This window comes from Eretmochelys imbricata, chromosome 2 (assembly GCF_965152235.1).
Source record: "Eretmochelys imbricata isolate rEreImb1 chromosome 2, rEreImb1.hap1, whole genome shotgun sequence".
NCBI classification, from domain to species: Eukaryota; Metazoa; Chordata; order Testudines; family Cheloniidae; genus Eretmochelys; species Eretmochelys imbricata.
This window is the reverse complement of record NC_135573.1, coordinates 93,468,829-93,485,398: the sequence shown is the minus strand read 5'-3', so window position 1 is coordinate 93,485,398 and position 16,570 is coordinate 93,468,829. Positions and strand designations below refer to the sequence as shown.

Sequence of the window (16,570 nt, the reverse complement as noted above, 5' to 3'; positions counted from 1 at the left end):
ACAGAGTCAGTAGCACTTATGCTTCAGAGTGTAAACTGATCATTTCAGGTTGCACCTCTTTAAAAAGTGGCAGGATACACCCAGGGTTGCAACACCCACCCAAGGTGAATGGGCATCTGGCCACGTCCCCGAACAGAATGGCCACTCTCCCTTGTATCGCCAATATAATACAGGCATCAGGACTGAATCTTCAGCTCCACCCCACTGTACAATCAGAAAAGCACATTATAGAGTATTCACCTTCTTCTGAAGCAGCCAGTATTGTCCCCCCTGGAGGCAGAATACTGAGCAACATAGACTGAGAGTCACATTATGGCAAATTCTGTGACCCTTATGTACCTTCAAAAGGTACATGTACTTATCACAAATTACTGAACTGTACTTGTATCTCAGTGTTTTCCTGTTCCATTAGCACTGTTTGTCTTCCCATGTATTTTAGGATATACACACATATACAAGGACAAGGTCTCTGCCGCAACGGTCCAGTCCTTCAAAACACTATTGAGCATTGGGCTTATCCAAGGCAGCACGTGCAAAACTTGTCTCTAACCATCTGGAAGATTGAGTCTTGAATATACACAGTTATTTAGCGCACATGTATTTTCCAGTTTAGGTTGCCCCAATCATTTTACCACATGTTCCTTCAATATTTCCTGTTGGTCTTCCTCATCAGCTTTTCCTAACCTAAAATTAATTATCCTAAATAATGATTGTACAAAATAATATTAAATAAGTGAGGTATTCTTTTTGTTTGTTTTAAACTGGAAGAAAATAAACTTTGGTAAGTAAGATAGATGTTTTCTATATAACCAAGAATTATAAAGGGAAATGTATTGAATTTGACTAACAAAAGTGCAATTGCTATGCAAATATGTACTGCAAGCCATTAATATTATATTTAGGATATAAGACTGATGGTTATTCTGCACCTTTTTGCATCTGAAAAAAAATAGCTACCCTAAAATAAAAATCCATACATAATCATTCTCCTATCAATGTTTTGGGGGAAAAATAAACTATGTATTTTATGCTATTATAACCTGCTAGCCCTTTCATAGTGTATAGCTTAGCAGCAAAATATTTATGCACTATATTTTTTGTCCAAAGCAAAAGGTACAGCAAAAACACTGATGCTAATTTCAATTAACTGTATGATTCCTTTCTTCCTCATATGAATGTACTGAAAAATATCTCCAATATTATAAAGAGCATATAACAAAATAATAGTTGCTCTTTGAAGTTGAAAGAATTAGAAATAGAAAATTTCCAGCTATGGTAGTTAATTGAACTATAAAATTATAAAAGTTAATACTACCCACCAAATAGAACATGAACACAAAGAATATGTAAGCAATTAGGGCCATGGCTTACGTCTACTAAAATCAATGGGAGTTAGGCCATTGACTTCAGTGAGAGCAAAAGAGAGGCTTTTTCCCCTTTATTAAGAAGTTGTTTAGGCGTTGGGTTTTTTGTTTTTGTTTTCCCATTTCAGACAGCACAGATGAATGAGACAAAAGTAAATTTATCTTCTGATGTTCCATTTCATTTAATACAAAGCAAACAGCAAAATAGATAATCTGGGTTAGGACATAAATATTTAAATGTAAAGAAATGTAGACTTTCACCAGTACTGACAAATATAAATCAGCTATAGTGTTCCTGAAATACAGTGCATATGGAATTGTGGAACTGATACAATATAACCACTTTTGAAGAACTTAGTTATTACTGTGTGCCCAGCTAGGAGTAGGTTATATGCACACATGGGTTGGGGAAAAGTAAGATACAGTGAGGAATCTAGCTTTACATTCCATTTTTGATATTCTATGCATATAAAAGGTTATAAAATCTTTTATTGGAACACAGAACCTCCTGTTCCCCAATTCCCCATTCAGATGTAGTTGGCAATGGAAAATACAGGGAACTGATTGTTGCTCACTGATCCTCATTCCTCCACCCCCATTGGAAGCTAGAGCACCAGGAGACCTTCTTTAACTTCCACCATTGGTGGAAGCTGGAAATCGTGTGATGGCCACCACTTTGGCTGACATACTCAGGACTTAATCAGAGATGTCGAGAGCTAAAAGCATTAGCTTGTATAGCTTCCACTAAAGAGTCAATCCTCTCTAATTGGAGCTTGATGGTCACATTTTCTCTGTAGATCAGACACAAAGGAGGATCTGTAATACGCACTCATTAATGGGGAAGGGTGAGTTAATCAGGAATAACAGAACTCAGCTCCACCTGCCCCACCATGCACCCCTCCTACACTCTGTGCACCCTCTCCTCTCAAGTATGTTGTCAGTGTAGAGGAGATGTACACTTACATAGAGGAAATTCTGCAACACAAATCTCCATTATGTTTAAGTTCACTTGACTGTGCACTCAAAGCAAACTTTGAGCCTTTAATCTTTAGAAACTAGAACATACAGGATCTCCAAGTGTCCTTAAACAAGTCATAAATGTTCTGTTTAACAAAGAGGAAAAGTTCATACAGAAAAAAGACCCATATGCACTCACACATACACTCAGGAATATGATTTTTATGTATTGGATCTTTCCATTAGAAACATTTTCTCAAGTCTCTAGAATTATGGAAGAAACAAAGGGTTGTGACAAGAAGGCAAGGTTGTTATTTAACAGCTGGAGAAACAGAGCATACATGAGACGGCACAAGCACTATGATGCAAGTAATCGCCTATAGAACAGCAGTAGGTCTAGCATCACTTTATTGTTGTGAGAGATGAAAAACAATTAATACCTGGAATGAAAGCCTGATGGGTCTGCAGATAGACATTTGTGTCAAATGCTTCAGGAAGGTTTGGCAAAAGATGTCAAAGTAAAGAGAAAGATTGACCGGAAGAGATGCACTATGCTAGCAGATTGTAAAAGAATCAGACTTGCTAGGCATGTTTCTGATATCACCTCACAAGGGGCATGAGCCAAAGCCCATTAAAGTCAATAGAAGGACTCCCATTGCCTTCACCGGACTTTGGATAAGACCTATGGACAGCTAGCTAGGCACTGGTATGGAGGATAAGGGGTCCAAACATACATCCTGACCTGTCGTTGACCACAAATGAGACAGATCTTAAAGGTGGGACAAACAGTTATCAGTGCATGAAGTTTAAAATAATGTACGATTTATTTTTTTTAGACTCAATAACATTACCAATAACCTCCATTTAATGGTTCTGCATTTCAGATGTCAGTAATTTGCAACAATAAAAGTATATGACAGAGGTAAAACTGTACAATTAGTGATGGTCAAAAGCGATGGGTACAGAACTAAAGAACAATTTCAGAAGATGAAAAGGAGGGGAAATGCTAGTGCAAAACAGAAGGAAAGGAAAACAAATAAACTAAAATAATATAAGCTGAAGCAGCATGAGCTTGACTGTCCCCAAAATTGTAAATCTGCTCATGTCCTCATATAGAAAAGGCATTTTCTGATAACTAGCCAAGCATGCGTGAGACCTGCAACTACAGTAGGTCACTGCAAAAATAGCTTTTACGTTTCTATATAGTTAGAGAAGCCCTTAAAACGTAGCTTAAAATAACTTCCCAAAGAAACATCAAGCATAATGCTATAGGTGAAGGCCACTGGCCAATCAAAATGCAGAACAGCTACTAAAAGATTATCTAAATAGCATGACTGTGACATTGAAGAAAAGGCTCAGGTGAGGGCAACTTAACTTACTGGTGATGTCACCACTTCCATAAAACTTTCCCTTCCACAATACATCACTTTAAATGTCAGTGTTCTATCTTATGCTAAAGGATCAAAAAAATGACACTGTCCAGTTCCTAGTTCAGTAGGTATCCCCTGTTAGTTCTTTCACAGAATATCAGGGTTGGAAGGGACCTCAGGAGGTCATCTAGTCTAAACCCCTGCTCAAAGCAGGACCAATCCCCAACTAAATCAATCACGCAAATTTCAATCATGCTATCTTTTCTAATAAATAAATTTGGTCAAAATTGTCCTTGGCCCTTGTGTGGGTGCAAGAGTGAGAGTGTAAGGAATCTTCTTCCCAATAAGTCCCCTCCAGAAAGAGCAATCACATTCCCTATGCTTAGGGGACTGCAAAGACTACTTCCGCCTCTTGTACCTTGGGAGCACAACCCACCCTAAGGTAGTGGGGAGGAAATAGAGCCATGGCCCATGCCACGACTCACCATACAAGCCCATAAACCTGGCCAGGAACACAGAGGGGAGCTTTCAGCCCTTTGTATGCCCTACAGTACAATGGGTAGCGTGGCTGTCCGCAGCCCGTAAGAAAAGACATGCTGAGATGTGTAAGTAGAGTTTAGATTCATTTTATTTCCCATTTGTTCCAAATAGCGGCAGCACTTGCAGTGCAATATCATTGACAAGAATGGTGGTGTCCCTTTTGACTTAAGGATCAACTCTTATCACTTTGTATTATATGGAGCAATAAAGAGCTGCTGAGACTGATAAACTTCAGAAGCACAACAGAGTTTTTTATCAATCTCTGGAACAGTTTACTGTGAATATACAAAGCAACAGAGCTCATACCTATTATGCAACAGAAAAAGGCATAGACAAGAAAAACTTGCAAATATGCATATTTCCTCCATGTGAGTTTGAAATTACTGTGCAGCTACTTTTTTGTACTTCCCAGAAAGACATTAGGAACATGGCTAGGAAATATAGTGCAGGAACACTTAAAGTATTTGGGAGCCCACATGTAAGTGGCTATTGCTTGTCATTTCCTTGCAGTTTCAGAGTTCAATTGAGAATGTGTTCCATAGTGTCAATGACAAATTCTTTGGTGGTAATTTCTAATAATTGGTGAATAGCCAATATTTTTGTATTACGAGGTCTTCAGCTTGTCTACATTACTTCACTGAAGAAGTATCCTCACCTTTTCAGGAACTGGTGTACCATCATATTGGTAGGAGTTTGAAAATGTTGGCCTTTCAGTCTAAGTATACTAGGTAGGGCACCCCAAAATTAAATCTCACAAAATAAATGACTACTTCTGAAAATGGTGAGCTATGCTCTTTGGGGTAGCTCTTTGTTGCTTTAGTCTACATGTTCTGTACAGTGTGCTGTATGTTTTGGGCACAGTATTAATAATGTATGCGAATATCATCCCTCCTTCATCAAGCCCCCATCTCCTACCTTTATAGGGAGGCAAAAGAAATGTTCTGTATCCTAATAAATCTCCTCTCCTGGTCTCAAAGAGAAAGGGAAGGAGAGCACACTCTCCCCAGTAACCCTCTTTCACAGGCCTGACAGGGCTGTAAAAAAAAAAACGCTACCCTCTCCCATTTGGTCATATGGAAAAGAGAGGAGACATTTGGACCATTCCATTTCCCTACCCATAGATTCCCTTTCCCAAATGGCACACTGCATGTATATATACTTTCTTAAATGTACTGGCCTTCTAGGCAGTGGGCTAATGGTCTTCTACCCACTCACTAGTCCACAGGATTCTGGCATGTTTCAGCCACAGAGAAGTCAGAGGCCTTTCGCAGTAAGTGTTTCTGAGACAGTGTAGAATGTAGGGGAAGAGATGTGGATTGATTATCTGGCTCCAATTAAGAACATTTAATAAACATAGAGTATGAGCCTATTTCCCAATCTCCCCTCCCAAAAACTGTAGATAGGGTAAGTGGGCCAGCTGACCACCCCATTATAAAAAATAGGAGGAAGGAGAGGAGCAGGTGATTGTCCCCTGCACATGTCAGTAGCGGGTATGGGACTGGTGGGATAGAATGACACAGTACTACACTTCAAAAGAAAGTGTGAGTTGCATAAGCTCAGGCCTAATGGATGACAACTACTTACCACCATCTCATCCATGGTGGTCTCCACAGGCCAGTTGTAAGATTAGGGCCCTAGTTTTTTAGTTCTTTGGGGAAGGGACCATGTCTACCATGTTGTACAGCATCTAGTACAACAGGGTTCTGATCTTGATTGGGACTTTAGGACACTGCTGCAATATAAATTAATAATAATAATTCCGTTTATACATCTTGGCCCACATCTGAAAATTGTGTCCAAATGTCTTTTTAACTTCAAGTAGTTAAGAGGAAGCACCAAGAGGCATCTAACAAATAAGTAAATGAGGCTAGGAGCCAACAAGTCCTGAGTGCTAACTCTAGCTCTGACACTCTCTAACTGAATAACCTTGGGCAAATCATTTAACCTTTCTTTCTCAGTTTCCTCATCTGTAAAATGCCACTTAAAAGTCCACAGGGATTTTTCTTTTTTTCTTTCTGCTCATTCATATATATTTTCCTTTCTGTTTTGTTTGCAGAATCCTTTATATCCTATTGAGATTGTATTAAAAAAGAATGAATCTCATTGAACGTATTGCAGAGAACTGGAGATGGACAGCACCACTCCGATTGCTCCCAATTTTAGAAAATTTTAGAATCCAGATCCGGGTTTGGATCTGATTTTTGCAGCTAGTGCCTCTCTCTAGACAAACACTGATTAAATTAGTGAAGCCAGAATTCAGATTGTGAACTAGTACACTCCCATTCACAGTCTTCCTCTCTTTTTCTGATTTGTTTGTGTGTTTCTTTGTTTGTCTGTTTGTTTAGACAGGCAAAACATGGAAATGGTTGCAGCTGAATGAGAACTGGTGTCATACAATTTCTCACAATGCTCTTGAGGAGACTGAAATTCTTATCAGCATTTTATCCAAAAAACAAAATTAAGAAAACATTAGGGTTACATGGTTAAGCAATCAAGAAAACAGAAAATTCCCAAGCTATCGTTGCACATACAATTTTAACTCTGCCCCCTGGGGAATATATGTTTCCACACAGACTTTAATTACATGATCACATATTGGTTCTCAAATAATACAATATAATAGCACACATTTTTTCTACAGCTTTAGACACACATGCATAGAATTGTTTAGTACTGTGCACTATTATTTGTATGCCAAACAGACTTCATTAAAGTCATTTATATGGAAAATACACAAAATACTGCAGAGTAATAGTAAACATTTAACAACAAATATAATCCACCTAAGTTTCCAGATAAATTGGCTTCAGAGTTCACTGGCTTATCCCCTACATTTCACCTCTCGTATGCAGGACTGCTCAGCTCGATTTGCTAAATAATTTCTTATTCAGTTAGATTTGCTAAATAATTAACTGCTGCATGCCCTGAATTGTACCTGAGGTATGCTGTGCTGATGGATGGAAAGAAATTGTGCCATATATGGCTAAGCACCTTATCCTGCTAGGTATTAAGCACATCCCAGGAGGCACTGAACATAATGCAGGATTGAGCCATTGTGATGGGAAACACGTATGCACTGGGGGCAGAATTAAAAATAACCTATAGGCTGCCACTGGAGCAAAGTCAGGTAGTGCTAAGACCTAATTTGCTGATGAAGTCCAGCTGGGGGAGAGGGTAGGCCAGGTTTATAAAGACAGGAAGCTGGAAACAGAAAGGGGCTGCATGGAGATAGTCTGCCATCACTCCCTGGGAGAAGGGAGGTGTTGAGGCTACAGTGCCAGGTAGCCTGCAGTTAATCCCTGGAAGGAGGGAAAACCCAGAGAGGCGAGGGAGCCAGAAAACAGAACTGAGAAGTAGAAAGATGTAGGACGGAGTCCAGGGGAAGAGCAACATGATCTGGGAGTGAACAGGCCACCATTGCTAGCGATAGGGTCCCTGGACTGGAACCTGAAGTACCGAGTTGGCCTAGGTTCCCCTACCAGCCACTGGGGAGGTGGCACCGTCAGGGAAGTGAATGAGAAGACTGCCTAAGGCCACTAGTATGTAAAGTCTTTGATACCCCAGAAGGGGAAGACTATAATGACCTGGCCGGAGTGCCAAGCCATGAAGACAGAGTCAAAAGGAGTGTGAGAAAAACAACAGGGTGTGCAGCGACCAGCAGAAGGGGGTGTCAGACCTGAGTGGAGCTAATCCACAGATGCAGCCACAAGGAGGTGCCCCAGTGGTGAGTAGAGTTTCCCTGTGACAGACCTAAACTATTAAAATTCTAACCTTGGAGAGAAAAGAATGTATATAAACAGGCTAATAGTCTCATTCTCTGTTGTCTTCTAACAGTTTTAAACTGATGTACCTCCCCCAACAATAGTGAAGCTACACCTGGTTTACACCAATGTGAGAGAAGAAGCAGGCCCTGTTTCATATAAAAGTATATTGATCTATTATGGCAGGGAAAATTGTTTAAGGATACAAAAATGCAATATTACAAAACACTCCATATATTCACCTAAAGTCTAGAAAAACTGTATGATATTATATCATTTGAAAAAATATGGGTGAAATCCTGTTTCTATTGAAGTCAATGGGACTTTGACTATTAACTTCACTGGGGCTATGACTTCACCCTCTGTCATCATGTGTCAGATGTGTCAAAATGCATACAAAGAAGAGGACAAAATTAATGTGAAGCATGCATTTAACGTGGACACTTTATGACTTTGCATGATTTCCCATGCAATTCTAACATCCTCCTAACACTGCTTTTTAAACTGAAATGCCTAGGTCTTCTGAAATAAAATGATAGGAAAACACATACAGTAATGTGGATCTATTTGTATAAACGTTATTGAAACACTTTATCCCCCACAGTTTCTGAGGGCTGCAGGAAGGTGTCTTGTCCTGTGCAGTTAGACCTGGACTGGCACCTTGCAATGCATTTTGAACAAGGAGCTATGCACAACTGAGCTTGCCCAAGAGCAGAGCAGATTGGCATGTAACTTGAGTTTGGTTCTGTTTCCCCCTTGCTCCATAAGGGAAGTAAACTATCCCAGCACAGCTTATTTCCCCCCTCCTCGAAAACTGGGGTGCAAGGCTCACCCAATCACCACTCCCACCTGTCCACTCACCAACTATTTGCATGGAGATGGAAGCAGCAGCTCACCCATGCCTGCTCACTCTTGTGTTACAGTAGCCCATACAGAGAAGTAACTCCTTGCTTTCCTTCACTCCCCTCCATGGAAGCATAGCTAAAGTCACAATCTGACCCATAGGAAGTCCACACTACAGATCACCTCTCCTGTGAACATTATGATCTGTGCATCTTATCTTACAATATGCACAGAAAAGGGTATTTTTCAGTAAAGCATTGTCGCTTTCCCACATGCAAATGTATGCCTATATTTTCTGCATCTGCAAAATGATTTTCTGGTGCAAATATGAGTTCTGGTACCAGCAAATCATTTTGTGGATGAAAAAGAAAAATAGGCAGCATACAAATTGTACCTAGAAACAGAGAGCTCATACTGTAGTCCGACTGCTGAAAATGTTCCCCTAAATAAGGCAAGAGTGCCTTTGGAGTGCCTCTGCCTCATTCACTGTGCACCTTCAATAAATACCTCACTGTACCACTAAATTAGCCATGCACGCGTAGTGTGGACTTCTTTACCTGCGCACAGTACTGCTATAATGAGAACTCCATGCAAAATGTATTAAACACGTGCAAAATGTTAATTGCAATGGATCAAATCAAAACCAACTTTCTCTAAAATATCCATAGATATTTCTCAGCTAGGACTATTTCCAAGCCAAACTTCAACTTTCTACCACCAGTCAAAAGTGGCTGAATATTTAAACAGACCTACACCTTCAGATAGAGATCAAGCTGGAACAATTTCAACCTCAAAGGCTGAAACCCATAAATGACTGAAAATAGGATATCAGAATGGAAACTCTTACATAACCTTAAATATAGCAGGCCTTTTCATAACTCCTATAATAAGAAATAACTGGAATCTGATCATCTCATCATCTCATCATCTCTGATCCTAGTAGGTCTTTATGGGCTCAATTGTGTAAGGTGCTCAGCACTCTGACCCCTGCCCAGCACAGCACATGTGCATAACTTTAAGCATATGAACCGTCCCTCTTTTGATCTTTTTGGCGCTACTCATGTGGTTAAAGCACCTGGTAGGATCAAGGTGTTCTCAACTTTGCAAACACTTACAGCATAAGTAATTTGACATCACTGGGACGGATCACATAAATTTTTTTTTTTTTTCACATGCCCAAGTGTTTGCATCAGTAGGCTTCAAATTTTTTTATTTGGACCCTGGATCTTCTTATCGACTTCTTGTAAACTTTTATAATTTTGCCAGAAATAATTATATTGTATTTTATGTTTGCTTTAATTTAGCCAAGAAACTAACTACTTTTATTAATTTGTAGATATTTCTTAATAAGAAACTACATTGTAAAATAGGAGAAAAATGTTTCTTTCATTTAATAAACAGTTACCAGAGATATTAAATAAAACCTAAGCATTTCTCATTTGGAAAGGTACTGATGGAGCTATATTACATGCCACTACAAAACATTGCCTAAGCTTAGGCCCCGCTTCATAGCTACACTCAGTATGCACTCCGTGTAGCTAAAGGGGATACAAAAGAACCATTTGGGACTCCCTGATGCTGGAGGTTGTTTTATACTGGCCCAGTGCCCCCTTTAGTGTAACCCAGCATTTGGGTTGAGCTAAAGATTAGTGGCCAGCTATGCCCCAAAGTACCAGTATGACTGTCAAAGAAGGCCAGAGCACAGCAGCATTCCAGACACTCCCTCATTCTCCTAGCTACCACCTACAACCTGCCATTCTGCCCTTTCACCATTGTCTTCAGTGATGTAGACCCTGATCTTAAGACTGTAAGCAATATAGGGCAGAAACTCTGTTCTTTGTTTGCCTTTTTTCTTATTTCTTGTAAACAACTACGTATAGTTATGTTGCTATATAGCTATGTAACAAATCAATGTCCTATTGAGTGTAATGAGCATCTATTAACTTTATTTGAATAATTAGAAATCATATTTGTGATAACAATGGTAAAATGCTTAGGTTATCCTAATTCTTTTTTTTAATAGCTACCATATATGGCTCTGGGAAAAAAAAAACTCTGAATGAGGAATCAAAGATACAGTGTATTGTTACTGTTTTTATGTAATTCCAACAATCTTTTTATTAAAAAAAATGTATTCCATTTGGCCTACTCCTACTAAGTCAACAGAATGACAATTCAGAGTCATACTGTAAAAATGCATCAAGAAAACAAGCATGTTCACTTTCCAAATGCTGATCAAATCCCCTACCTTTCCTACATAGAGAGGGTCTGTACCCATGTATTCCTCCAGCACAAAGAATTGATTCCACACCCAGCTGCGCTTGGTTCTCGGCCTCCCTGATTGAAAGTACGGCTTTGATCTGGACCTTGAGAGTTCAGCTTGATTCATCCCAGAAAGACACAGGAAAAGAGCTATTATCTGCAAAAAATGGCAGAACTCCACTTTGCCCAACTTCATCTTTTTTTCCCCTGTGTAAGAAAAAACCTTGATAAGAGGGTGGGCGCAATTCCAGTTGGCTCAGTAGCTCTAGCCTCCGGACTCCAGAGATAATAATTCGTGGAGTGTTCGATTGGAAGAGGTCACCACTGCTGAATAGCCTTCACCAGAGAAATGGTATAATAGGTACCTATCAGAGGAAAAGACAAGAACTGTTGTCAGGAAGTTAAAAAACATACATTTGCTTTCAGCTTTCACTTGCTGCATCTTATACTTTACTAAAACTTTTCTCTTCATCATTAGTAGTATTAACAGACTTCAGCTTATACAATAATGCTTTGAAATTTTATATTGTCTTACATTGATTATATTAATTTTGCTGGTTGATCTGTATTTTAATAATAAAATCATACACAATTTTATAATTTTCTGATGAACGTTCTCTTGATTTATGCAGTTTTCCTAACATAGTCTTTTCTCTTCCCCCCCCCCTAATTATTTTACATTTACTAGCTTTGATTTTTTTCTCCTCTCTATTAGAGCTAATTTTACTTGTTATTATTAGCACATAAGAACAAAGCATCTAACAGCAGTGATTCATACCAATGGATAGGACATATGTTGACTTAAAGTGATAGAAGGTAGTATAAGGTGACTCAGAACAACTTGATTGATTCTGAGTCACAGTACACCAGATGTTTTGATGTGTTCTGATTTGAATCTGATTACCTAAAAAGCCAGGAGTTTCCCCATTCATTTTTTTCCCATTTCAAAACCAAGTGTCAGATATGATATGAAGCATGTTACGCAACTATTTATATTTTCAAAAAGGTCAGAAAATAATTTGATTTTATATGTTCAATGCAATGTTGGTGTGAGGCTGAATGATTCTTATGTAGTAGCACAAACATTTTCTTATACTATATCTTCTTTGTTTCACTTTCAAAATTCTGGTTATTCAGGAGCTGGCAGAATTTACTAGGAAAGATGACCAACCCCAACAAAATGCCTCAAAATAGCATGGGAAATTTACCAAAACATGGATTTAAATCATTCTGATATACTCTCTGTCCTCTTGCATTTATTAAATATGTTTTGATCTATCAAATATATTTATATAATTATACCGCAAAGTGGTTATTTTCCCAAAACCTTTAACTTAAATAATTAAATAAAAATAGAGTTATTTGAGAGGGCCAAAAGTAGGTCTTACATTGCAGAGATATCATCTGACTGGTTGAACTCTATGTAAGCAATGTTTCCTTCTGCAGTAAGGATTTCTGCTCCTTATCAGGCCAATGTGTCAGGCAGTCAAGATGCATTAGAAATGTGTCAAATATAAGAGGGCAAATGAGGATGAAGTTAAAATGGTTACCAAGTACAGTAATTCATACAGAGTGAAATACTGTAATCTAGAAAGCCTTGTAAGAAAAAAAGAGTTAATCTTTTGCATGGTTTACTTAACTGAGTGGACTACCGATTACACATTAAATGTTTTAGGTAAATTTTTATATTACTAACCATCTTTATTAGAACTGAGTGAAATACAGTTTCTGATAGTTGTGCACAGTATCCAGAGGTTTTGTTTTGTTTTGTTTTTTAGCTGTGCAATTTCTATATATCTCCTAAAGGTAGCTAGAGGGCAAAAAAACCAAAACAAATAAAAAGCCCTTCCGATTACAGTCTGTATTTAATGCCTTTTTATAGTAATCCCTTATGGGTACTGCCTTGCAACAGAAAGGCTCTACTTAGAGACCGGTGGGATAAACCACAAACCCACTAAGCATGTTCACTAAGTAGCAGTAATTTGAAAGCTCCATATGTAAAGAGCTAGCGCCTTGCTACAGGCAATGAAGAAAATAAGCAACTTATTATCTCATGACCCTGATTTCTAAATGCTACGATTCTGAAGCATCTCTGGAACATGGAAGATTCCTTTTGCAGTGGGAATAACATAAAAGTGCCAGTTTCAACTAACTGGTGTATGAATTATTTATTATATGTTTGAATGATTACTTCTGAATAGCCAAAGCTCAACTTTGATGTGAGCCTTACATTAAGACAATAGTCTTATTAAAAAAAAAAACAACAACAGCAAAAATAATAGCATGAAGAATACCAGGAGAGGATTTGTTCACTGGCTGAATGACATGTTTCTCACTCCACCATTCAGTTCAGTTAAGAGATGGTTCTCCAGGGAAGTGCTGTTCACACCAGAAATTGTAAATGCACCCTCAGAGAACCAACTCAACATCTCTGTTACACCAGGTTAGCTGCAGACATCTGCTATTGATAAACTATCTGTTTATTTGAAAGAGGCAGCATACTAATATCTATCAGAAATAAAAATATGAAATGGATTTTCATTAAAAATGTCAGTAAAACATTTATAGTATGTTACAGTCTCTCTACAGAGCACTCTGAAATGTCTTGCTCTGAACAGACTTTTAAAACCTAGTATTTCTGTAACCTTTATCTTGAACATTTTCTGATCCCCGTTCTTTTACACCTGAAGGAAAGTATGGAAACCACCATATGGAGTGCCATCCTTGTGGTCCCTAGCCACACACCACAGCATGGAACTGAAAACACACCCAAAATACTAGCCAAAATACAGTCCATATTCTAGAGAACACAATCTAATAAAAAGCAGTATATACAATATTCGTACTTCAGAAGAAATCATTCCTTACCCATTGTCAAATAGTTTTATCACACTGTCTCATTGTTCCAATTACTTTTATTATTACTTTTATTCAGATAAATGGCAACACACTTTTTCCAATGGATATTTTATTCCTCTTACTATTAATATGATATTTTATCTGAACTAATTCTTTAGGGATTTTTTTTTTTTGCCCTTCCAGCACGTTTAGTATTTCAACACGATAATTCCTTTTAAAAAATCAATATCCAGTGCATAATATTCTTTGCTTCCTGGAAGAACAGACAATTATTTATTAAAATGAATTTCATTCTCTCTCTCATTCATATCTCTATGATTGTACAGATATACAATACAGTATATTCATATATATCGTCTTATATTCTCTCTCTCACTGTATGTATATAGAATAATATACATATGGGGAATAACTATCTCTTCTGGATCATCTGCTGCATCTATACGGAATATCATCCTTTTGATGGAGCCAAAAGGTAAACTGCAAGGCGTTTTTCCTACCTAGGCATAAATGTAGGGTTCTGTGCTTCACTTGAAGCAACCAACATTGAAAGCACTGTATGGAATGCAGCTCTGGCCTCTGATTTAAGTGTCATTTGCATCATCTGCTGTTGAAGGACTAGGTACCAAGTGAAGGAGAAACTGATTCTCAATTATTGTCTATCTTGTTTTAAAATGTTCTTGTTTTGAATAAGGTTGTTCACACAGCATTCCGGGTGCAAATGATTATATGCAGATGCAACTGATGTAAGTTAAACATCTAAGTACCTAATTACACCTTTAAAAAGGTACAGTTGTCAGACATCCAAATGATATAAGTTGTGTCCACAAGTTTGGGGTGCAAATGTGTGTTCTCAAATTGTGGGTGCAGAAAAGGAGGTCAGTTTTTAAATGTCAGTGTGTGAAATAATTTGGGATTGTATATGTTTTTAAGTCACGCCAGTTCACTTTCAGGAAGAGCTCAGCTTTGTAATTTACTTTGTGCAAAGCTCCCTGGTCTGCCAAAAGTGCCAAACATCAGTAAGAACAATCAAAACTGTAATTCAAGGGATAAAATCTGTAATCTAAGGAAGTATATTCTGTGACCAGGATCTTTAATATTTCTGTTAGCTACTGCATATCTCAAAACGGTTGAAATATATGTGTTATGGAATGAGCCCGAAGAATCAGAAAAATCCATAAGGAGTGACCACTGAACATTTACTGTATATTTTTTGTGTTCTCACACAGACATTTAGCTAGTTGATCTGTAAAACATCATGGCATAAAAAAATCACACGTCTAAAGGAATCTTGCTACTGAGAAGATTTTAACTGCATTTGAACTAAACTTGACAAGTAAAGGAGTTTCAGTGAACACTTTTAAACTGAGAAATTATATGCTTTTATTTTGCCAGCACAATCTGATGGTGTCAGAATGAATATTGTACATTGTTTCAGAAGGGCAATCCTGACTGTAAGAAAAGAGCCAGACCATGGGTCCTTAATGTTATAAACTGGCAAAGCCCATTAATTTCAAAGCAACAAGGCCAATTTTAACTAGCTGAAGATCTGGCGCAATATTTTGTTTCAGTTGCTAATGTCTGTACCAGTAATGAAACTTGTTCTTGTTGTTTGTGGTTAGGGGTGAGCCTACTTCTTCCCCTCACCTTTTCTAGATATCCAGGTGTAAGTTCTTCCTTTGCCTGCTTTTCCAGGCCATTCAACAGAAGATCCTCAGTTCCTCCCACCACCTCCTCTGTTTTACAGAGAAAATCTATCTCATTATTTTCATAGGCCTCCACTCACACATTGCTACTACTGTCTCATTGCCAGTTTAGTCCATGAACCATGTTACTCCTCCTATCCCACCTATTCAGCCCCACCCTAACTTCCTTGCCTTTCATACCTCAATACATGTGGTCAAATACTTCTAGGCTGGGAAATGATAGTCTGAAAGTTTTTCTAATCCTACATTTCTTCACACGACAGTGTAATACTCTGTTGTGAAGTCTCCCAGCCAGCTCATGACAATTTTTTAAGAGTGTAACTGAAGAATTTTACCGCTTCTAATCCCTTTTCCTTCCCCACATCTGTTATCCTTTCTTTAAATGGCTTTAACTTCTCAATACCATGGCAATACACAGAGGTTAACCCTGATCTTCACTGTCTCCGGAAATATCCCTGAAGCGGGACCAAGACAATAATATCCAGTAAATGATGCCCCAGATGGGTCAACAGTACAAAGTTATCCCTTAATTTTCTCACTACAGGTCAGTCACTCAATAAAGTAACACCCTCTGTGCTGAGATAATTCTAAAATTGACTATTGCCACTGGAACTTGAACCATGATCCCTTGAACATAGTGGAATCAGCAGGTTAGCCCCTTGATAGCTGAGCTACTACAACTGAAATTTTTATGTTTTGGCATTCTATTTTACAATGCCAGTTGGAAATGGTATCATTTTCTGTGCAAAATAAAATTCCCCTTTTAGTGACTGCAGGCTCTAAAGAGTGTCATACATGGCTTTGCTATCAGAGGTGTCTCTTTTACATTAAATAACATCAAATCCATGCTTGTTTAGACAACTACGGGTGAAGATATGAGACCAAATCTAGATAATTATAGTATAGAT

At 38.2% G+C, this 16,570-nt stretch overlaps 1 protein-coding gene across 1 annotated transcript in view; it reads right to left on the bottom strand.

The window, feature by feature from the left end:
• CDH7 (cadherin 7) overlaps positions 1–11,293 on the bottom strand; it is a 90,384-nt gene extending 79,091 nt beyond the window's left edge. The window contains exon 1 of the mRNA XM_077809072.1: positions 11,084–11,293. Within this exon, the coding sequence (XP_077665198.1) occupies positions 11,084–11,293 (210 nt within the window). The remainder of the gene's footprint in view (positions 1–11,083) is intronic.
• Positions 11,294–16,570: the final 5,277 nt, after the last annotated feature.